The 24,915-nt window shown below is 43.6% G+C and overlaps 1 protein-coding gene across 2 annotated transcripts in view; it reads right to left on the bottom strand.

Annotated features, from left to right (window-relative positions):
* Positions 1–24,915, bottom strand: part of EYA2 (EYA transcriptional coactivator and phosphatase 2) — a 183,709-nt gene that overhangs the window by 88,140 nt on the left and 70,654 nt on the right. Inside the window, exons 3-5 of one of the 2 annotated variants that reach the window (XM_060120224.1) lie at positions 9,692–9,706; positions 8,190–8,251; positions 6,541–6,718 (exon numbers count right to left, since the gene is read on the bottom strand). In XM_060120224.1, coding sequence (XP_059976207.1) covers positions 6,541–6,718; positions 8,190–8,251; positions 9,692–9,706 — 255 coding nt within the window. Of the gene's footprint in view, positions 1–6,540; positions 6,719–8,189; positions 8,258–9,691; positions 9,707–24,915 lie in introns of both variants that reach the window. The other variant, XM_060120223.1, reaches the window with a different exon arrangement.

A 24,915-nucleotide genomic window follows, 5' to 3' on the forward strand; every position in this document is an offset into this window, starting at 1 on the left:
GGAACTCCCGGTTCTTGGGCCTTCTGACTCAGACCGTATTATAATATTGGCTTTTCTAGTTCTCCGGCTTGTGCAAGGCAGATTGTGGGTCTTCTTGGCCTCCATAACCACATGAGTCAATTCTTATAATAAATCTCTATCTATATCATCTATACCTATCTGTCTATATCTACATCTATATCCTACTGCTTCTATTTCCCTGGAGACCTCTAACTAATACAACTTACTTTATCATATATATGTTTTGCAATTACATTCTTCTGGACTGTGACTTGTGTTTTCATTCTCCTAACAGTGTCTTTTGAAGAGCAAAAGTTTTAAATTTTCATGAAGTCCAATTTATACCAAATATTTTTTCCTTTTGGATCATGCTTTTAGTGTTATATATGAAATCCTTTGCCTAACCCAAAAGCACAAAAATTTTCTCCTGTTTTCTTATATAAGTTTTATATTTAGGTCTATGCTCTATTTTTTTTTTTTTTTTTTTTTTTTGCGGTATGCGGGCCTCTCACTGTTGTGGCCTCCCCCGTTGCGGAGCACAGGCTCCGGACGCGCAGGCTCCGGACGCGCAGGCTCAGCGGCCATGGCTCACGGGCCCAGCCGCTCCGTGGCATATGGGATCCTCCCAGACCGGGGCACGAACCCGTATCCCCTGCATCGGCAGGCGGACTCTCAACCACTTGCGCCACCAGGGAGGCCCTATGCTCTATTTTGTGTTAATTTTTGTATGTCATGTGAGGTATGTAATGAAGTACAGTTTTTTCTGGATATAGATATCCAGTCGTTTTAGCATCTTTTGTTGAGAAGACTATCCTTTATTGCTTTTGAATCTTTGTCAAAAACATTCATATACATGTGGTTTATTTCTGCACTCTCTATGCTGGTCCACTGATCTACTGATCTACTGGTCTAGTCTATCTTTATGTCAGTACCATACTGTCTTGATTACTGCGGCTTTGTAATAAGTCTTAAAGTCAGGTAGTGTTAGTATTCTAATTTTGTTCTTCTATATCAGAGTTGTTAAGGCTATTCTAGGTCCTTTGTACTTCCATATGAAGTTCAGGATCAACTTGGCAGTTTCTACAAAAAAAAAAAAGCCTGGGATGTTGACAGAGGTTGCGTTTGATCAATTTGTAGAGAATTGATACCTTAACAACAGTAAGTCTTCTGACCTGTGAATGAGATATATCTCTTCATTTACTAAAGTCTTCTTTAACCTCTCCCAGTAGTGTTTTGCAGTTTTAAGGGTACAAGTATTGCACATCTTTTGTCACATTTATCTCTAAATATTTCATATTTTTCGATGCTACTGTAAATGGCATTTAAAAATATTCTATTTCCTACTGCTTGTTAGCATATAGAAATACACTTGGTTTTTATAGTATCCTGCAACATTGCTAAACTCACTTTTTAGTTCTAGCAGCTTTTTGTAGATGCTATCTGATTTTCTCCATAGGTGATCATGTCATTTTACTTCTTTTTACTTCATAAAGTTTTGATTTTTTTTCTCCAATATAGGTGACTTTCATTTATTTTTCTTCCCTTATTGCACTGCCTAAAACCTCTAGTATAATGCTGAATAGAATTGGTAAGAGTGGACATCCTTGTCTTGTTTCTGGTCCTAGGTGGGTAGCTGTAGGTTTTTTGTAGCTGTCCTATTTTAGTCAGTTTGGGCTGCTATAAAAAAAAATACCATAGATGGGTGGCTTAAACAATAGAGATTTATTTCTCACAGTTCTGGAGGCTGGAAAGTTCAAGATCAAGGATCTGGCCAGTTTGGTTCCTGGTGAGAGTCCTCTTCTTGTTTTCAGATGGATGTCCTTTTGTCTCCACACATGGTGGGGAGAGAGAGAGATATCATCTCTCTTGTACCTCTTCTTATTAGTTCACTAATCCCACTTTGACGACTCCACCCTTATGACCTAATTACTTCCCAAATACCCCCACTTCCAAATACCATTACACTGGGGATTAGGTCTTCAACACATAAATTGTGGGGGGAGGGATATAAACATTCAGTCCACTGCATGCCTTTTTCTGATAAAGGAAGTTCCTTTCTACCCCTAATTTGGAATTTTTATCAGAAACAAATGATAGATTTTGTCAAATGTTTTTCTGTGCATCTGTTGAGATAATCTCTTTTTTTTCTTTCAAGTTACTTAATATGGTGAATTACATTAATTTTCAAATTTTAAACCAACTTTGCATCGTTAAGATAAACCCCACTAGTCATGATATAGTATCCTTTAATATACAGTTGGGCTAATTTGCTAACATTGTGTCTAGAAATTTTGTATCTACATTTATGAGAAATATTGGTCTGTTGTTTTCTTTTAATATCTTTGCCTAGTTTTGGCATCAGGGTAATGCGTTCCTCATAGAATGAGTTCAGAAGTATCCCTTCCTCTTCAATTTTCCTGAAGAATTAATGTAGAACTGATATTTCTTACTTAAATGTTTGGTAGAATTAATCAGTGAAGACATATAGGCCTCGCAATTTCTTTGTGGGAACATTTTTAACAAAAAAAATTTCAGTTTATTTAGTAGATACAGGCCCATTTCTTCTTGAACAAGCTTCAGAAGTTTTTGTCCCACAAGGAATTTCTTCATTTCATCCAAGTTGTTGACTATTGCATTGTTAGCCTTTTAATATCTATAAGGTCTGTAGTAATGTCACCTCTCATTTTATTGGTAATTTATACCTTCTCTTTTTTCCCCATATCAGCTTGTGTAGAGTATTATCAATTTTATTGGTCTTCTCAAAGAACCAAGTTTTGGTTTCAATGATTTTCTCTATTGTTTTTCTGTTTTCAGATTTTATTGATTTCCATTCTGATCTTTGTTATTTCCTGTCCTCTACTTACTCTGGGTGTAGTCTGCCTTTCCTCTTCTAGTTTCTTAAGGTGGAAGATAAGGTGCTTGGTTTAAAACCTTTCTTCTTTTCTAATATAGGGATTTAGTGCTACAAATTTCCCTTTAAGTACTGTGTTAGTGACATTCCATAAACTTTGATATGCTGTGTTTTCATTTTCATTAGGTTCAAAATACTTTTAAATTTACCTCTGATATTTCCTTTGACTTGTGGTGTATTAGCCAGGGTTCTCTAGAGAAACACAACATATGTGTGTGTGTGTGTGTGTGTGTGTGTATATACACACACACATATATATATGTATGTGTGTGTGTATATATATATATATATTTATATATATGGAGACTTATTATAGGATTTGACTCATGCAGTTACAGAGGCCAAAAAGTCCCACAATTTGCCACTTGCAAGCTGGAGAACCAGGAAAACTGGTGGTATAATTCAGTCTGAGTCTAAAGACCTGAGAACAAGGGGAGCCAATGGTGTAACTCCCAGTCTGAGCCTAAAGGCCTGAGATCCAGGGGTGGGGGATAAGAAAGGGGCCGCCACTGATGTAAGTCTTGGAGTCCAAAGGCTTAGAACTAGAAGCCCCAATGTCTGAGGAAAAGATGAATGTCACAGCTTAATAAAAGAGAGAGAGAGGGCCTCCCTGGTGGCGCAAGTGGTTGAGAGTCCGCCTGCCGATGCAGGGGATACGGGTTCGTGCCCCGGTCTGGGAGGATCCCATGTGCCGCGGAGCGGCTGGGCCCGTGAGCCATGGCCGCTGAGCCTGCGCGTCCGGAGCCTGTGCTCTGCAACGGGGGAGGCCACAACAGTGAGAGGCCCGCATACCGCAAAAAAAAAAAAAAAAAAAAAAAAAAAGAGAGAGAGAGATCACTCTTCCTTTGCCTTTTTGTTCTGTAAGATGAGCCCTCATTGGATTTAAATGATGCCTGCCCTCATTGGTGGGGGCCATCTCCTTTACTCAGTCTACTGATTCAAATACTAGTGTTTTCTGGAGACACTCTCACAGACACACCCAGAAATAATGTTTAACCAGCTGTCTGGGCATCCCATAGCCTGGACAGTTGACACATAAAATTAACCATCACACATGGGTTATTTAGAAGCGTGCTACTTTGTTTCTGAATATTTGAGAATTTTCCGAAAATCTTCTTGCTATTTATTTCTAATTTAATTCCACTGTTTTCAGAGAACATATTTTGTATGCCTTGAAACCTTTTAAATGTAACGAGACTTCATGATTTATGGCCCAGAATATGTCTATTTTGGTAAATGTTTCATGTGCACATGAAAAAATGTGAATTTTGCTGTTAAGTGGAGTGGCCTATTGTCTGTTATATCAAGTCTTTTCCTTCTAGTTTCCTCCCTAGAGAAAATGACTGTTAACAGTTTTTTTGCATCCTTCCAGGAATTTCCTATGCAAATATGGGTATTAAACTATACTTATATTTAAAAAAGCTCCAGGATCATATTATGCACATAGTTCTGCCACTATCATAGTTTTTCACATATCACAATAGCTCAAAGAGAGATCCATATTAGTGAAGATATAACTAGCTTACTTATTCTTTTTAACAGATGTATAGTGTGCCAATGGTGGGTACACCATCATTTATTTAACTTGACTCCTATTAATGGATATTTAGGTTGTTTTCAGTCTTTTGCTATGGCAATGCTGCAAAAAATATTCTTTTAAGTCTTTGTACCTATGTGGGAATTTATCTTTAGGATAAGTTTCTAGAAGTAGAATAACTGGGTTAAAGAGTACATGCATTTTCAATTTTGTTAGATGTTGCCAAATTGCATGAAAGAACCTTGTAAGTTTCTTCTTGAGAGATTAAAAAAAAATCCTCCTTCTATTGACTGAGGGAGAAGATCTAAGAAATTTAAAATATACTACAACTCTTTTTAGATAATTTGTAACACACTTAAAAGCTTAAAAAGAAAAAAGTCCTCAAGCAACCACTACTGATTTGTCTTTTCTCTTGAGTAACGTCAGATGTTCAGATTTTGCCCTCTCCATCAGCGAACTGCCCTGCAATCATCTGCAAATTGTTGGGGCTTAATGTAACTGTTAATGCATGTCGATGCAGATGGTGCTGTGGCAGGGCTGGGGGCCAGGGAGGAGAAGAGCATTAGGACACCATATCCGGGCAACACAAAGAGTGAGCATGACCTGTCGGTAAGATATAAACCTCTTGAGCCTCTGGAATTTGGAACCAACCACTCAAGCAGATCCTGGATAATTTCAAAAGTGGAGTTTTTATGGGAAATTTTAAGAGAGTGAATAAGCGTGTGTGTGTGTGCGTGGGCAAACGAGTATGCTTAAATGCTGTTCCTTTATAACGGACACTGGGGAGAAGGGGCAAGAGACCTCGGTTATAGCTGACAATTATTTATGTCATTAGATTTTATGTGAGCTTGTTAGACACACAGTAAAAACCATCTCAACCACTTATTGTTGAACCTTAGACCAGGGGATAGATGAAGAACAGGGGGAAACGATAAAGAAAAATTTCAATGACACAATGAGCTTTTATGTTCACTCCTGATGGGGAACAAAAACGACCTACCCACATAACCCAAATTCTTGGGAAGTAAGTCTTTGGAATCCAGTTCACCATCAAATTATAGATAGATAGTAGCATCTATTGGAAGATTTCCTGCTTATATTTCAGTTCTGAAACCAGTGTGGAGAGGCCACATTCTGAAAAGCAGAATGGGCAAAGATAATTCAGGATTATGACAAAGAAAAGTTTGTAACACTTCATACTCTTCCAAGGAAGCAATTTGGAAATTGGAATGTGGGTATTAGGCATTTATTCTATACTCTGGGATGAGGTCACAATGACCACAATCAATGCTCAAACCCTAAAGGTCCTTCAAAGTTGACTTAAAAATGCTTGGCCACATTGTCTCCATTTGTCACCAAACCAGTGTTATCTAACTCACCCCAACTGATGGAAAATACAAGGGCTAAAAGCAACAGCTGCACCAAGAACTTCAGGAACAAAGAGGTGAGTCTCCACTATTGTTCTTTCTCTAGCCATCAACCAATAAATATGTATTGAATGAAATGTTCACAAACCATCATGCTCGTTCAGCTTCTACAAAGCCCCAGAAACAGGTTTCAGAAAAGAAGAATAAAATGCAATGATATCTACTATCACTGGATGTTCTAATTTATGGCTGTCATGTTATTTAGTGGTGACGAGCCTAAATCAGCTCATAAAAGAGAAGACATGTGCGTAGCAGATTTACGGAACGAATGAATGAATCCGTAGGCTGGCGAGTTAGTTGCACAGTAATTTATGTCACCAAGGGGCCTGGATGTGGAGTCGCATGTACCCTGTCTGAACGGGGCAGACATTACTCAGCTCCAGCCAAGCACTGTCACTTAATAATGTGGACCTAGGGTGACCAGATCGTCTTTCAAGAGAAGGCAGACATTAGAATTTTTAGGTAAAAATCTGTAACTTTTAAACATGGGTGCAATTAAATACACACACACACACACACACACACACACAGAGAAAAGCCAACAAAAGATGAAGTTAGCTCTTGGGTGGCCGGTTCATTACAACTGGGACCTATGTCCAGTCCATCCTTCATATAAGAGCTCAGACCACAGCCAGGAATGACCACACGACAGTGACTGTACTTACCGCCAAGCGACTCAGAACTCTGGCTGGGGACGTTATGAGGTTCCTCCTGCAGGACGTAGGTGGACGTGGAGAGGGGAGAGGCGCAGATGCTGCCGGCTGGGACGTAAGGAGGGCTGTAGGACGAGCTGTAATACTGGGAGTACTGGCTCTGTGGGAAGCCGGGGTAGGAAGGATAGTCCTGGAGAGGGAAACCCACGAGGAAGGCTGTCAGGCTGATGTGGGTAAGGGGCCTCCCGGGCTGGGTCTGTTGTGTCTGTCCCTGTCTCCCCACTATTACAATAAAAGCTCTATGAGGGCTTTTATAGAATAAAAGCTCTAGGGGCTCTTTATAGAATAAAAGCTCTACGGGCTTTCCCTAGAAGCAGACCTCCAAGACAAGGATTCAAGTGCAAGTAGCGGATTTGGGGCGTGAAGCAGAGACCAGTTGGGGAATGGGGAAGCGAGACAGCAAAGGGGAGAAGGGAAGGCAGCCAGCACAGGGGCTTCTCCAGTGGGAACTGGAGCTGAATTCTACCAGGGGGATGCTGGGGTGGTAGAAAACACATCTCAGAAAGATCTCTCCCAAGGGGCAAGGGAGCTGGGGTATTTATATACCAAGTCCAGCCAGTCTTTGCTTGAGAGCTGCTCCCAGGGAACACTTAATTCCCTGGCACTTCCTGCCTACTGTATACATTGGTTCCAGAAAACACCCTTGGGCCCAGGGGTGCAGAGCCTGGCAGCTAGAGGTCAACAGGTGCACCCTGAGGGACATGCACGTGGCCCTGACAGCGTCCGTCTTGGTCACAGCTGTGCTGGGCACATATGGGCAGTCAATAAATACTGGAAAAATTAGTGAACAAATGAATGAGTAATAAAGACCACATACACATACCCCGGAGACTAGGTGACATTTTAGGTTCACGGTGGGGGAGGGGGCATTGTGCAAACACAGTAGCGCCTACACAGCATTAGGGATCCAGAATCTCCTATGAGGGAGTCCTGGAGATGAAATCGAAGAATGCCAATCTTCTTTATCAAGCTTTGCTTACAACAGTCATTGTTTCAAATGTTTGGCCCCACCACAAAGCAGTGCTTCTCAACCCTGCAAGGAGCTCACAGAAGGTCCTTACAGGAAAGGTGCACTAATAGTGCACAGAGTTCCCGTCCACCTTTAGCGGGTTAATTCTTAATTCACTCTCTAAGTGAAACCAAGAGACCCAGACTATTAGCCAGTATCCATCCATCTTCACAGTGTTGACTAAATTCAATCTAACAAGCATTTATAAAGCTCCCACTCTGTGTCGGGCACTCGACACTGGGATGCAGAGGCGAAGAAGATATCATTTCACCCTGGAGAAGCTTGGGGTCTGGTGAAAGACCACAGGTTACTGCATCCATCCATCCCAGATTCAATGGTCAATGGGTGTCTTAGACTCAGATCAAGATGGAACATATAACGCAGCCCATGTCATCTTGGAAATCTGCCAGCAATTCCAGTTTCTCTGCCTCCACACTGTATCTTTCCAATGGCTGTTGGTACAGTCTGGCCCCTGTGTTCTCCAAATCCAGGGCATCAGAGACACGGTTTCTGGTAGGGCTCATAGGTACAAGGGGGCTCTCTGCGTGCCTGGATTTAAGGGGACTATTTAAGGGTGGGGAGCTCTGCCTACCTGGTGCACAGTTCCAAAGCCAGCTGCGTTGGTCAGTCCATTTGCTCCTTGATAGATCCCTGCTGTGCCTGCAGGAAGGAGGGACAGATGAGGTGTTTTACAGTCAGAGAGGGACACGGAGGAGAAAGACACAGCAGAAAGGTGGGGTCTTTGAGGCCCTCCGACAGGTCGGGATGGAACCTGTGACTCTGGCACCTCTCTGAACCTCAGTTCTCTCAACGAATTAATGAATAACGTGAATAATATTTTAATTAATAATACATTAATAATATTAATGAATAAAATATAGATAACACCTTCAAAGGATTCTGGTGAGAAATAAATCTTTTAAAAATGGAAGTATAGTTAATTTGCAATGTTGTGTTAGTTTTAGGTGTACAGCAAAATGATTCAGTTATACATATATGTATCTATTCTTTTTCAGATTATTTTCCATTATAGGTTATTACAAGATGTTGAATATAGCTCCCTGTGCTGTACAGTAGGACCTTGTTGTTTGTCTATTTTATATCATTTTAACCACTTTTAAGTGTATTAAGTGGCATTAAGTACATTCACAACGTTGTGCAACCGTCACCACCATCCATCTCTAGAACCATGTGCCCATTAAACAGTAAGTCCCATTTTACCCCCACCCCTCAGCCCCTAGCAACCACCATTCTACTTTCTGTCTCTATGAATCTGGCTACCCTAGGGAACTCATATAAGTGGAGTCATACAGTATTTATCCTTTTGTGACTGGCTTATTTTACTTAGTATAGTGTCTTCAAGGTTCATCCATGCTACAGCATGTGTCAGAATTTCCTTCCTTTTTAAGGCTGAATAATATTTCATAGTGTATATATATCCCATTTTTTGTTTATCCATTCATCTGCTGACGGCCACTGATTTGCTTTTGCCTTTTTGCTGTTGTGAATAATGTTGCTATGAACACAAGAAGTATACAAATGTCTCTTTGAGACCCTGCTTTCAATTCTTTTGGGTATATACACAGAAGTAGAATTGCTGGGTCATTTGGCAATTCTATTTTTAACTTTTTGAGGACCCGCCATACTGTTTTTCCACAGTGGTTGCATCATTTTACATTCCTACCAACAGTGAGCAAGGGTTCCAATTTCTCCACATCCTTGCCAACACTTATTATTTTTTTTTAATTGTAGCCTTTCTAAAGAGTGTAAGGTGGTAGTAATTATGTTTTGAATTAAATGAATGAGTGTAATGACTTCTCCTCTTTGAGCTTCAGTTGTCCCACCTGTAAAATGGGGATAAAAGTGATACTACGGGTTTCCCTGGTGGCACAGTGGTTGAGAGTCCGCCTGCCGATGCAGGGGACACGGGTTCGTGCCCCGGTCCGGGAGGATCCCACATGCCACAGAGCGGCTGGGCCCGTGAGCGATGGCCACTGAGCCTGCGCGTCTGGAGCCTGTGCTCCACAACAGGAGAGGCCACAGCAGTGAGAGGCCCGCGTACCGCAAGAAAAAAAAAAAAAGTGATACCACTACTACTACTAGAAAATGCTACTTAGTGAAGGAATGAGTAAATGAATGAATGAGTGTGGTGTCATTTCAGGTAGGGTAGTCAGGGAAGACCTCTGAGATGACATTTGAGCTGAGCCAGGAATGATAAGAGGAAGCCAGTGATGGAAACATCCTGGGGGAAGAGTATTCACAGATACTGAGGTCAAAGACCCTGAGGTAGGGATTAGCTTGACAGGTTAAAGAAAGAGCAAAAGGGTCAGTGGAGCAGGAGCCCAGAGAAAGAAGAGGGCGGTGAAAGCAATAACAGCAGCGAGCTCGTGTGTGTCAGGGCTTCTCACGGGGAAAGTGAGCGGAGAAAAAGGTTCAGTAGCATGCTCAAGGCAACAGAGATAGTGAGTGACAGCCGCTGGGGCTGGAACCCGGGCAGTCTGGCTCAAGTCTGCATTTTCAACATGACTCTAGACTGTCGTTGCCGCTTCTTTTTAGAACTGTTTTTTGGGATATAATACTATACAATTATATACTATACCATTTATACACTATACAATTCCTCCATTGTAAAAATGTCACTTTTTAAAGTAAATTTCCTTTTTAAAGTAAATCGCTATAATTGTGCAGCCATCACCATGATGCAGTTTTCGAACATTTCCATCACCCCCAAAGTTCCCTCTGCCTGTCTGCAGTCAACCCCCACTCCCATCCCCAGCCTCAGGCAGCACTTGATCTGTTGCTTATTCTAGAGTTTGCCTTTTCTAGATATTTCTTAGAAACAGGATCATTACAACATGTATTTGTGTCTGGCCTCTTTCCCTTAGCATCATGCTTTAGAAGTTCATCCATGTTGTAATATGCATTAGTAATTTATTCCTTTTTATTGCTGAATAGTATTCCAGGCTATGGGTGGACCACATCCCATTTTTGGCTATTATGGATAATGCTGCTATAATTATTTGCATACAAGTCCTGTGTGGATATATGTTTCCATTTCTCTTGGGAGGATCCCTAGGAGTAAGACTGTGGAGTCATGTGGTAAGAGTATATTTCACTTTTTAAGAAATGGCCAAACTAAAAAAAAAACCCCAAAACAAAAAAACAAAACCCACAAAACCTCCAAACAAACAAAAAAGGGAATTCCCTGGCAGTCCAGTGGTTAGGACTCCGCACTTTCACTGCTGAGGGCCCAGGTTCAATCCTCAGTCAGGGAAATAAGATCTTACAAGTTGCATGGCACAGCCAAAAAAAAAAAAAAAAGAAACGGCCAAGCTGTCTTCCAACGTGTCAGTGCCATTTTACATTCCTACCAGCAATGTATGTTTTATATTCCCACCAGCAATGGAAGAGAGTTCCACTTTTCCAGCACTTGGTATATTCAGTCTTTGTGATTATAGCTATTCTAGTAGGTGTGCAGTGGTATCTCATTTTGGCTTTAAGTAGCATTTCTCTAATGACTAACCATGTTGGGCATCTTTTCATGTGTTTATCAGTCATGCATCTTCTTTGATGAAGGTCCATTCAAATCTTTTTCCCACTAAAAAAAAGGTTGGGCTTGTCCTCTTAATACTGAATTGTAAGAGTTCCTTATATGTTCTGGAAACAAGTTCTTTATCAGACATATGATGATTTACAAATATTATCTCCGAGTCTGTAGCTTATCTTTTCATTTTCTTAATGGTGTCTGTTGAAAAGCAAAGCAAAAGTTTTAGTTACCAATTTTTTATCATGAATCTTGCTTTTGCTGCCTAACCCAAGGTCATAAAGATTCTTTCTTATGTTTTCTTCTAGAAATTTTATAGTTTTGGGTCTTACATTTAGGTCTATGATATAATGTAAGTTAATTTTTGTGTACAGTGTGAGGTAAGGGTCTAAATTAATCTTTTTGCATATGGCTATCCAGTTGTTCCAACACAACCGTAAAAATTTATCCTTTCCCTCACTGAATTACTTGAAACCTTTATCAAAAATTAATTGACAATATACAGAATTGATAAACAACAAGGCCCTACTGTATAGCACAGGGAACTATATTCAACATCCTGTGATAAACCATAATGGAAAAGAATATGAAAAAGAATATGTATATATATAACTGAGTCACTTTGCTGTACTGCAGAAATTAACACATTGTAAATCAACTATACTTCAATAAAATTTAAAAAAATTAATTGACAATAGATGTGAGAGTTTATTTCTGGACTCTCTATTCTTTTCCACTGAGATATCTATCCTATACCAATTCCATCCTGTCTTTTTAAAAAATTTTTATTTTATATTGGAGCACAGTTGATTAACAATGTTGTGTTATTTCAGGAGTACAGCAAAGTGATTCACTTATACATACATACATATCTATTTTTTTTCAAATTCTTTTCCCACTTAAGGGGGAACAGAATAATAACTTAGGTTATTACAGAATATTGAGCAGAGTTCCCTGTGCTCTACAGTAGGTCCTTAATCCTGTCTTGATTACTGTAGCTTTATAGCAAGTTTTGAAACCAGCTAGTGTAAGTTCTCTAACTTTTTCTCTTCCAAGATTGTTTTGGCTTCTCAGTATAAACTTGGCATTTACATATTAATTTTTGAATAAGCTTGTCAATTTCTATTGGCTAGGAAAAGTGGCACAACATTTTTCAAGAGTTATCAACTCAGAATTCTATATCCTTCAGAAATGAAGGGAAATCAATATATTCTAGAATGAAGGAGATCTAAGAGAACATGTCACTATAGATCTACCCTGAAATAATGGATACAGGAAGTTCCTGAAAGAGACAGGAAATTTTAAAAATTAAAAAAAAAAAAAGGAATCTTGAAACATCAGGAAGGAAGAAAGAAAAAGAAAAAGAGTGAAAATACTGTATGGGTAAATAAAGTCTCTTCTCCAAGAGGTTATACCAGTAACTCAATATACTAGGTTCATAACAGTTTGCTATTAAATTTTAGGAATTACTTTTTCCAATGTGTTTTATAATTATATAAAACATTGAAATGGTTCTAAAGTTAAATTGACAAAATAAACTAACCATATCCTTATCCAGAGGTGAGGGGGATTATGTCCCAGGCACTGGGAAGGCAGTGGAGAGGTAAGCTGCCAGTAAGTGCTTTCACTGGGAGCCTGGGGGGCACAGGGAAGGGTTCCAAAATGCCAGCTGCTGAGGGGTGGAGCCAGGGAAGGCTCCCTGGAGGAAATGGCATCTAAACTAATCTCTGGAGGATGAGTAGGAGTTAGCCAGGTGAAGAGAGCAAGAACCAGGAATACCGCCACACCTGGGCATCCCCTCCTGATCTTCATTACATGTGTAACAGAGAAGAGCAAAATTTGACTCCATGTTGGATCTGTTTCTTTTACTTTAACCTTTGCTTTTCGTTGCTTTTGTTATTATAATCTGCCTCAGGGAACCCTGCCCCTCTGCCTGAATACTAAACTAAAGGGTCTTTGTTCAGCTCATAGGGAGACAATCTGACCCTGCCTACCTGTGAATGGCTGCAGAAAAGAAGAAATTAAAACATCCCCTCACCAATGCTGGCCAAGCCAGGAGATATTTTGCAAGACTAAAGGCCTTTTTTTTTTTTTTTTTTTTTTTTTTTTTGCCGTACACAGGCCTCTCACTGTTATGGCCTCTCCTGTTGCGGAGCACAGGCTCTGGACGCGCAGGCTCAGTGGTCATGGCTCACAGGCCCAGCCGCTCCGTGGCATGTTGGATCTTCCCGGACCGGGGCACGAACCCGTGTCCCCTGCATCGGCAGGCAGACTCTCAACCACTGCACCACCAGGGAAGCCCCTAATGGCCTTTTTACTTTACTTTCTCACCTCCTCCCCCTCTCTCTGTTCTATAAAAGAAACTGGCATCCAGACCTCAATAAGATGGTTTTTGGGGACACTAGTCTGCCATCTTCTCCTTCTGCCAGCTTTCCGAATAAAGTCGCTATTGCTTGCCTCAACACCTTGTCTCCCGATTTATTGGTCTGTCGTGCGGCAAGCAGAGTGAGCTTGGACTCGGTAACACATGGAGGCCTATCTAAGACACAGAAACCAGAGAATTTGTCCACACTAGTATGGCATGATGTGCTGGAATCCCATTCGTTCCTCAATGGCCTGTCCAGACACATCTGGCAGAAAGTCTAGGCCAGCCTATTCCATTCAAGGTCATTTTTGGGGTCCTGGTTATCATGGCAACTCTACCTGCTAAATCATAGGAACATGCTTGCCTTAGGAAGTCCTTCTGGATGCAGTGTTTTCTCTCCTGATTTCTATCTTTTATGGCAACCTTCTGAATAATGATATAAGGCAGGTTTGGAAATAAACAGGCCACAGTCTTGTCCCTTGGTATTCTTTCTCCAAAATGGCCTCTTGTTTGTTTTCATTTTATGACCCAGGGGCATGAGAAGAATGGACAGCTGGACAAACTGCAGTGTGCTGAGGGCAGTCCCAGAACCCCTGCAGTGAGAGAGCCCTCCCATGCCAGAGAGGACACTGAGGAAGGGGGCACATGGTCCCAGAAATCTCGTGCCACGCATGCGGTTTGCAAATGGACCCACCTGGCGCTGCAATATTAAACGCTGACCTCTTGCCTCCATCTGGCTGGTGGAAGGCCTGGTGAGGGCTGGGGAAGGCAAGGACGAGATGAGGAAAACATCCTCTCTTAAGGTGATGATGGTGGCAGCTCCTGCTGGGGCCCCTCCAAAATCCATTCATTCCTTCTCTCTCATATTAATAGAATCTCTGCTTTCAAGCTGCGCACATGGCCAATTAGAATAAGCACTACATTTCCCAGCTTCCCTTGTGGCTGGTGTGGCTATGTGATGCGTTCTAGAGAAGGGAAGAGGGATAAGTAATGTGTGTGCAACTTCCTGGTTGTGCCCTTAAAGGGCAGAGGCAGGTTCTTCCTTTCCTGGGAATGGAGCTATCTTGGACCACAGAGCTGAGCAACTAGACATAGGAGCTTGGACCCCTGCCACATTTGCAGACCAGAACCATCACATAAGTTTGGACTTTTAGGTGAGAAAGAAATGCCCTTCTTTCTTATTGAAGACATTGTAATTTTGTGTGTCATATCAGAGAACTGCTTTTTCTTTGGTTGACTGGTTTTCTTGGGTTTTAAGTAAAAGTAGACTTTCACTGCCTGGCTCAGTAAAACAATTTTTTTTTTAGAAATATTTGTTTTTTTCATTTTTTTTTCTTTAAAATATTTATTTATTTATTTGGCTGTGTTGGGTCTTAGTTGTGGCATGCAGGATCTTTGTTGTGGCATGTGGGATCTTTGTTACAGTGCACAGTCTTCTCTTTAGGTGTGGTGCATGGGCTCCAGAGCGTGCGGGCTCAGCAGCTGTGGTGTGTAGGCTCTAGAGCTCATGGGCTTAGTTGCCCTGCAGCAAGCGGGATCTTAGTTCCCCAACCAGGGATCGAACCTGCGTCCCCTGCATTGGAAGGCAGATTCTTTTTTCTTTTTGTGGTACGCGGGCCTCCCACTGCTGTGGCCTCTCCCGCCGCAGAGCACAGGCTCCGGACACGCAGGCTCAGCAGCCACGGCCCACGGGCCCAGCCGCTCCGTGGAATGTGGGATCTTCCCAGACCGGGGCACGAACCCATGTCCCCTGCATGGGCAGGCGGACTCTCAACCACTGTGCCACCAGGGAAGCCCGGAAGGCAGATTCTTAACCACTGGACCACTAGGGAAGTCCCTCAGTAAAACGATTTTTTTTTTTTTTTTTGTGGTACGCGAGCCTCTCACTGTTGTGGCCTCTCCCATTGTGGAGCACAGGCTCCGGACACGCAGGCTCAGCGGCCATGGCTCACGGGCCCAGCCGCTCTGCGGCATGTGGGATCTTCCCGGACCAGGGCACGAACCCGTGTCCCCTGCATTGGCAGGCGGACTCTCAACCACTGCGCCACCAGGGAAGCCCAGTAAAACGATTTTTAAGTGGATGGTCATTCATTCATTCAACAATCATTTCCAAGTGATGTACCAAATATTACTGTGTCAGGCACTTTTCTAGTACAGTAAGCAAGGGCTGACATGTTCGGAGAGGACAGACGGAACACCGCTGAGTGAACAGATACACGAGGAGCTGAGATGATTCCAGACAGATCAAAACACAGTGATGCATGAGCGCAGCCTTACTGAAACGTGGACTGAGGACTGGGGCCTGCCCACAAACTGGTAATTACCAGTTGGTGATGAGATAAATACAAAAATTGAGAGCCAGTGTGTAGAACTGTCTGCTGAATCTGATAATAAAAAATCAGGGCTTATAATTTGCATCTTTAAAGTAAGTTCTATTGTTTCTCAATCTTTTTTTCATTATTGCCACGCTTCTCCCCCCATCCTTTTTAGATTCCTTCAGTCTCCCCTCTCTCTATAAAATTTTAATATTACAGATATACTACATATCTGTTTATATTTTATACTTTACCATGTTTATTTTAATATATATTTAATACTTAATATATATTTATATTTAAATACTTACATATAGGTGTGCTTAACACAAAAAGAGGAAGATGTTTTTGCCGCCCTGAGAACCAATTTTTGTCCCCTTTGGGTCAGACCTTCCCCATCGAGAATGGATGTTCTAGTGATTCATTTTTATTGTGTTTTACACTAAATTAAGGAAAAAACCCTGGTCCTTCACCCCAGAGAGTATGTGAAGTACTGGGTGATACAGCACCTCGAGGTGGCCCTCTGTATCAAGTAAAGACATTCCCAGAATTGGATGCTGTTACATATAGTGACCTGTTTAATGCTGCTGTTCACCCTCCATGGTAGAAATTGTTATTCAGTTTACAGAAACTCAGTGTTGGAAGAGTTCCACGGCTTGCCCAACCACATCTGAGCTGAAAACTGCTGCTCCTTCACATCTACTAGGTTGACCATAAAAAACCCAAAAAACCACAAAGCAGAAAATAACGAGAGTTGGCGAGGTTGTGAAGAAATGTGAAGCCTCGTACATTATTGGTGGGAATATAAAATGGTGAAGCCACTGTGGAAAAGTCTGAAGATGCCTCACACCGTTAAACATAGAATTACTATATGATCCAGCAATTCCACTCCTGGGTATGTGCCCAAAAAAACCTGAAAACAGGTGCTCAAACAAAAACTTGTTCACAAACGTTCACAGCAGCACTATTCTCAATTGCCAAAAGGTGGAAACAACCCAATGTCCATCAACTGATGAAAGAATAAACAAAATGTGGCATATCTACTCAATGGACTATTATTCAGCTATAAAAAGGAATGAAGTATATGCTAAAACATGGATGAATCTCAAAAACATTATGCTAAGTGGAAGAAGCCATACACCAAAGGCCACGTATTCTACGATCTGATTTATATGAAATGTCCAGAATAGGCAAATCCATCGATACAGAGAGATTAGTGGTTGCCAGCGGCTTGTGGGGAAGGGGGAATTGGGATTGAGAGCTTAATGGGTATGGGGTTTCCTTTTGGGGTGAGGAAAATGTCTTGGAATTAGATAGAGGTGGTGGTTGCCCAACATTGTGAATGCACTAAACACCACTGAACTGTATGCTTTAACATGGTCAATGGTTTAATTCTAAGTTATGTGAATTCTATCTCAGTTAAAAACAAAACAAAACTGCTGCTTCTGCTACCTCCCAATATTGTCTCTACAGCCCATCTCCCAGGCAGCAGTAAAGGAAGGAAGGGTACAGAGGGGCCCCGAAACATGATGACACCCGCCTCGGCCACAGCCCTGGACACGCCCCACCTCGAGCCCCGAGAGAAGAGGTGATAGCTGAGTCTCGTTCCTTCTACCCACCCCGATTTCAGGGAGAAATTCTTGTCCCTACCCTCCTTGGGACCAACCTCGTGTTCCCTTTTCATGTTTTCTTTCCCTTTGTTGGCAGTATTATGGCTCCATCATAACCAGGCTGCCAAGATTCTCCGCAGAAGGTTCTTCTGAACAAAGGTCAGACAAGCTGGTCCCGCCCCCCAGGCAACACACACCGCTTTCTGAGATCATCACACAGCTCTCACACGCAGGGGCCGCTTCCGATATGGGTGAGATTTGGGATCTTTCAAATGTTGTCAGTTCAAAAAGATCCGTCCTTCCTTTATTACAGTTGTCAAGAGGAGAACTGGGTTCCCTTAATTACACTCTGTGTAAATTGGGAAGCGAACATGCTTATGGTGTGGTTCTTGCACACGATACTGAGCCTTCTTGTTTGCCCAAATTAACTGCATAAAAGAGCTGGTGCCTGCCTGTGATACGGGAGACTTACCCGCAAACCTGGCACCAGACGTGCAATCGAGAGGGCACTTCGGAGTGGCCTGTGACATTCCAGAGCAGATTCTACATGGTGGATTAGACAATCAGAAATCGTATCTATAGGGATATGTTTAATGGAGAGATACAAAAGAAAATGCGGAGAGGTGTGAACTTTCTGGGTGTTTCTCCTCAACTTTCACACTGAGAAATCGCTCCTGTGGTGTGTCTGACGTGGATGCTTTAATTCCACTCTTCCTTCCTCCACCGGGTAGCTCGCACCATGCCATCACAAGTGAGAGGTGGAAAGCAAATCCGGGATCAGAGGGGGAAGGTGTGTCAGGGCCACGCTCTGATACACTTTGGGACTTCTCCTCCCAGATGGTCACACCAGGGTCATGGACCCTGAGACTGGATGCACAGCATAGGCAGAAGAAGAAGAAAGATGTAGCAGAAATGAGTTATCTCAGCTCTTCTGATCCAACATGTAGGTTCCAGAGTCTGGGAGGATTTGACATGCAGGCTAATGCTTCTTGAACTCTCTGTAAAGGACTGGTTTTTAAATGCCTAATCTTTCGGGGAAGAAGATGTGACCACTCATGGTGTGATTTGACAGCTCCAAAACTGCCCTACACCCTGTGCTAGGAGACGAGTCTACGATCACGTGCTTGAATGTTGGGGCAATAGCGAACCACTGTGAAAGTTTCTCACTCCAGTCCCGTATTTATGTTATTACAGGCCACAAGTCTGTGGACTGACCCCACTTGGCAGGCCAACTAAGAATGAGGTTGAGGTAGGTAAGAAATAGAAGGAAAGAAGGCTTTTCTCCAGGTGTGGGGTGGAGGGGGGAGGGAGATGCAATTCTCCTGGTTAGAGAAACAGGGCAGAGCAAGAGGGAAGGGAAAAGAGTGAGTGGAGTAGGACAATGAGGATGAGTGGGAGTCGTGGAGCAGAGGGATTCTATTCTCTGCACCCGCCTACAGCTGCTGAGAAAGCAGCAAGACCCCCAAATCAGAAGTGGCTGTGCGTGCTGAGTCTAAGGTCGGCAGCACGCAAAACCTTACAGGCCCAGCGGGGGAAGGAGGCCAGAGGAGCTGGTGCAGACACGATGAAAAATGGTGACTGACGCACAGTTCTGGTGTCGGGGAACAAGAGGGGGTGGCGTGGACCGTGGCAAACTGGAATGCACAGTTTCCATCGAAGAGGGCAGCAGTTTGTGGCGGACGCCATTTGGTTCCCCAGGAAGCACTCGCAATTCCTTTCTGCCTGGCAGCTTCAGGACGGCCATGTAATCTAGCTCTGGCCAAGGGGGCTTCTGGGAGAGACTTTTCTTTTGTTCCTCTGCCGGATCCTCCCCTAGATTATGTGAGGATGTAACGTCTGGAGTTACAGCAGCCATCTTGGAACAGGAGGTCACAAACATAAAAGCAAAAAGCCCACCTGCTAAGGCAGAAGCAGTAAAAGGATGAAAAGAACTTGGTCCTTGAAGATAAAATCGAGCTGACAAACAACCTCGGGGGTCTAGACTTGTTAAACACACAGTAAGTACCATTATGGTTTAAGCTGCTGGGAGTTGGGCTTTTTGTTCCTTGCAGCCCAAAGCATTCCTAACTGATACAATACTACTTAGCTCCAGCTGACCCTTGTCACCTAGAAATGTGAGTCGAATGTAGCCAGGGCTTCTTATTTTTCCAAACAAGTCAGAAATCTGGATTTGTATATAAAATGTCCCAATTTTTAAATGTAGGCAACAAAGTAGTTGGACAAAACAAAAACAAAACAAAATTAAACAAACAAAAACATGATTGCAGGGTGGGTGAGGCCTATGGGTTTTCAGTTTGTGATCTCTGGTCTAGGAAGACAGAGCAATAAAAGATTCCTGTGCCCACGATGTGGCAAAGACACAGGGATGAAGAGCCCCAGACCCAAAAGGGCCACATGGACCAAGACAGTGGATGACCCAGCAGCAGCCTGGGCCCCAGTGATGGAAGATGGGATGGGACCCTGCTCCCACAACACACTGGCACTAGGCAAGATTCTGGAACCATGGTCAAAATTCTGGAGAGTTTGGGGAAAGCCCTGAAACACTAAGATAAAACTTTCTTACCAGCCCAGGGGGATGGTGGCTCAAAATACAAATCCTGTTGACATGCTGAAAATAAAGTCAGTTCTAGTTTTTAAGCCCCTTAAGCTTGCAGACTGAGATTTATATCTACTATACAAGGAACCGAGGAATTCTTTATGTCCCTGGAACCATGCCTCCACCAACGTCAGAGAACCTGTGTGGACAGCATCCTCTTTTGCCATCCTGCAAAAGGTCAGGTGCTGATGAGTTCATTCAAGTTCACTGCACCTTTTCCTCATGAGTGCACCCAAGACCTCTCTTTTTAAAAATTTGTTTCCGGTCACTCTCTGTCACTCCATAGGTGTGTGTTTGTGCATATCCTTTTGTTTCTGTGTTCTTGCAAAAAGTGCACTAGTGTTTTGTGGGCAGGTATAATTTCTGTAAATTCTGTGTGTTGCATTTCTCAGTTTTTTTCACCCAGCGTTAGGTTCTTACCTTTGTGACTGTGGGTACATCTCGCCTGTTGGGCTGGCAGCTGCCCAGCCCTCCCTCGTGCGCTTTCTCCGTATCTCTCCTGCTCCCTCCTCCATCCAGGAGAGGACCTGGGATACCTTCATCTCCGCCCACCACAAACAAGGCTGCTGTGAACATCCTTGGACCTCTTCCCTCGTGGCCTGTGTGTGCGTTCACTCGGGATGTATCCCCATGAGTGGGACTGCTGGGTCCCAAGGTCGAACAGACCGAGTTTCCCTAAGGGCTGAGTGACTGCTCTCGGCGCGGTTGCCTGGTGCATCTTCCCACCGGCAGTGGCGTCGGGTCCCCTACCCCCGCATCCCCACCAGCAGCTGGCATCATCCCACTTGCTAATCTTTGCTACCCTACTAGGACCAACATGTTATCTCATTTATTGTCTTTAATTCACATGTCTCTGATTACTGGTGACTCTGCACATCCCTTCTTGCGCTTGTTGCCTTCTGGGTTTCCTTTTTAAGGAGATGGTGACAGTCACCAATGAAAACCTCTCCTCCCTCTCCTGGGCCAAGCTCAGCTTTAACTTAATCTAAGCCCTTAGAAACTTCAGTTACTGACGTTAGCAGCTGGACTAATAATAATAATGGCCTCCATTTATTGAGCACTTATGACCTTCCCCAGGGCTGGTCATTTTACATGCATTATCTTTAAAAATTTCCATCACAACCCTAAGAAGGAGGTCCTATTAGGAAGTGACAGAGCGGGGTTCAAGCCCAGGTCAGCCTGACTCCAAAGCCCAGGCTCCCAGCCTGTGTGCAGCCCAGCCTTCCAAGCAGCTGTGGAAATAGCACAGGTCACTGCCATCCTGATTTCACTGTTACCCATAGGTCTGACATGCCATCCCAAGCAAAGGAAATCTCACGGATAATCCCAATGAACAAGCATCCCCTCATCAACGTTACTTGCTTTGGAATCCATCTTACAATTTCTTTCCCTACAACGAAGGGACCTACTTGATTAGGTCCACAGTGACACTCAAAAACAGGTACCTGTTCAGCAATTAAGTCTGACTGCTGCCATTATTCAAATAAAGTTGAAGAAAACATACCAGGACTGCAAGTGAAAAAGGTCTGGATATGCAATTGGGGGAGGGGGGTGATATAAAAAGTCGTCAGCAGGTAATGTGTAACAGAGAAGAACCACAAGTAGAGAGAGGTGAGCCCGTGGCAAAAACCCACCTGCTCAAGTACCCCAGCCATGGCCCAGGTTCCAAAAAGGGACAAACCACAGCTCTTCATAGGTCAATTTTCTGCTTCTTTTCTTTGCCCAGAATCCAAAGTGGTGAAGGCAAAGACCTGGCAAGCCCTGGCCCCGCCCTTTACCTACTGTGTTCATGCATCCAGGCATTCATTCATTCATTCAATAAATGTTTGCTCAGTGCCTCGTATGTGCCAAGATTTCTATCTTGAGAAAGAGCTGGGTCCCGTCTTCTTGGATCTAAGAGCCTGGAAGGGGTGGACGACAATGGCAAATCCATATGTAATTGATATTTGCCCTGGTGACTATGGAAGAGTGGTTGAAATTTCTAAACCTCAAGTTTCCTCATCTGTAAAACGGAACTGAGCACAGTTTAATTGATTTATTATGAGGATTCTGTGAGATAAGGCTTATGAAAGGCAGAGCCCAGCACAGAGTAAGTGTTCAATAAATGGTAGCTGGGATTATTACTCTCTGCATGTTCATAGTCACCGCCGGAGGTTATCAACAATGCTAGTATTTCACTGATCCACCATTTAAAAAATATTCAGGGGAATAAAAACATCCAAGGAAAGTTAAAAACAAAACAAAACAAAACAATTTGGATAGGGCCGAACAGCAGATCCCAAATGAAAACAAAGGATTTTGGGGGGGACCCAGATCGAGCTCTCAGCTCTGAGACCCACACTTGATCCATATGCCAGGAAGGGAGGCTCCCATGTCCATCCTGCTGATGCTGAGTCGGCTAGCCCATTCTGCCATCTTAAAAAATCCAAACACGCCCCCAGCGCCTGTCCTCCTGCATCTTTGCTCCACATGGAGTCCAGCCCACATCTGTGTTTAATCAAATCAGTTGCTAAATGTCACAGTGGCCTCATTCACAGGTAGCATAAAGCATATTTAACTGGTAATAAAACAATCCACATTCCTGAGAATGCCATTTCAGATAGGCTGTCCTGTCACTGCGTCTCTGCCACACGAGTCAAAATAATGCCGGAGCAGAGATGGGGGAGAAGGGGGCCAAGAAGGGTGATGATGCTATGAGGAGAAAGCGATCACGTACAGATCCACATGTGCCGGTGTGGGAAGATGTCCAACAGGCAGTGCTAGGTGACAAATGGCAAAAAGATGCAGAATCGTGAGGCTGTTCTGAGCACACACTAGACACAACGTTGATATTTGTTCATTTCAGTAGAAGACTGATAAAGCTGGAGGGCCTCTTAGAGGAGGTGGCAGTTGAGCAGAAGCTAAATGGATGAGAAAGAGCCAGCCACGTGAAGGGCTGGGGAAAGAGCTCTCCGGGTTGGGGGCAACAGCAAAATGTAAAGGCCCTGAGGTAGGAAGAACAAAAAGAAAGCCAGTGTGAGTGAAATGGAGAGGACTGGGGGGCAGTCTGCACGATGAGGTCAGAAAGGGTCTTCAGGGGCTGAATCAGGCTAGGCTTGGCAGGGGGTAGTTACAGCAAGGCACTGGCATTTATTTCTGATTGCAACGGGAAACCCCAGAGGGGCTTTCAAGCAGGGGAGTGGCATGATCTGGTACAACACGGGAAAGGACTGACTGGGTGACTTCTACACTCAGGGTGGTGGAAACAGATCAGGGGGTCACAATGGATCCCAAGACCAAACGCATTATCCTTACTGCCAAGTATCTCTGGAGAGATTCTTGAGAATGGTAACCCATAAAGATCAGAGATTCTGAAACACGTTATATTGTGGGAGAGAAATTTTCACAGATATCAAGTGCCTAGGGAAGGCACTAAGGTTAGACATGCCTTATATTGCCCTGGCGGAAATTTGGCAGGAACGGAGTATGCGACCCAGCTTGGACCAATCAGTGCATCACATTCCCCTGAGCACAATGATTGCTTTAGGGGAGTGCATCTGAACTAAGCAGGTCCAAATGACAAGGAATCTCAAGATGCTGTACGGTAAAAAGGCTGGAGCTGCTGCAGTCACTTGGTCACCATGAGGGTACTTGGCATTTACATGACTGCCCTCCTCCAAAAAGAGATAACATACCCATTTTTCAATGACTAGGTATGTAAAAAATGTCTGTTGAAAGAACAGATGAATGACTGAATCATCACCTTTGATGCTCTCCCCCTCTCATAGATCTAAATACCAACACTAATTTCTGTGAATAGGACCTCTAGAATACCCTGCAAGTCTATCCATTTTTCTCCATCTTCACCACCACCACCTCCATGCCTCTATCATCTCTTTGCCCAGGGTATGTGTAGTTTCTTCACTGATTTTCCTGCATCCACCCTGACCCTGGTTCAATTCCTTATCCTCAAAGCTGCTCTTTTCCAGATCAGTACAGCCTCCCTGGCTTCCCCTTTTTTTTTTTTTTTTTTTTTTTTGCGGTACGCGGGCCCCTCACTCTTGTGGCCTCTTCCGTTGCAGAGCACAGGCTCCGGACGCGCAGGCCCAGCGGCCATGGCTCATGGGCCCAGCCGCTCTGCGGCATGTGGGATCCTCCCGGACCGGGGCACGAACCCGTGTCCCCTACATCGGCAGGCAGACTCCCAACCACTGCACCACCAGGGAAGCCCTCCCCTTGTATTTATAACCTTCCACCATGTCCACAGGCCTTCTGTGACCTGCCTCTTTGACCTTACTGCGCTCCACCTTTCTGCCCTGTTGTGGGTTGAATTGTGTCCCCCAAAAAGACCGATTCAAGTCCTAGCCCCAGGACCTATGAATGTGCCCTTATTTGGAAACAGGGTCTTTGCAAATGTAATCAAGCTAAGATGAGGTCATCCTGGATTAGGGTGGGCCCTGATCCAATGACTGGTGTCCTCATGAGAAGAGAGAAATTTGGACACAGACCTGCAGAGGGGAAAAAGGCCCTGTGAAGACAGAGGCAGAGACCGGAGTGATGAGTCTCCAAGAAGCCAAGGAAGGCCAAGGATTGCTGGCCACCACCAGAAGCTGGGAGAGGGGCAAGGAACAGATTCTCCCTCAGAGCCTCCAGAAGGAACCAACCTGCAAACACCTCGATATTGGACTTCTGGCCTCCAGAATCGTGAGGGAATAAATTTCTGTTGTTTTAAACCACCCAGTTTGTGGCACTTTGTACTGCAACCCTAGTAAACCAGGATACCCCCGCTTGGCCTCTCTCCAGCCACCTGGCCATCTAGAACATCATTTTAGGATGTCTGCATTTGCTCCTCCCTCTACCTGGAATACCTTCTCGTAGCCCAAATGTCACTGTGCACAGGAATCATCTA

The sequence above is a fragment of the Mesoplodon densirostris genome, chromosome 16 (assembly GCF_025265405.1).
Source record: "Mesoplodon densirostris isolate mMesDen1 chromosome 16, mMesDen1 primary haplotype, whole genome shotgun sequence".
NCBI classification, from domain to species: Eukaryota; Metazoa; Chordata; class Mammalia; order Artiodactyla; family Ziphiidae; genus Mesoplodon; species Mesoplodon densirostris.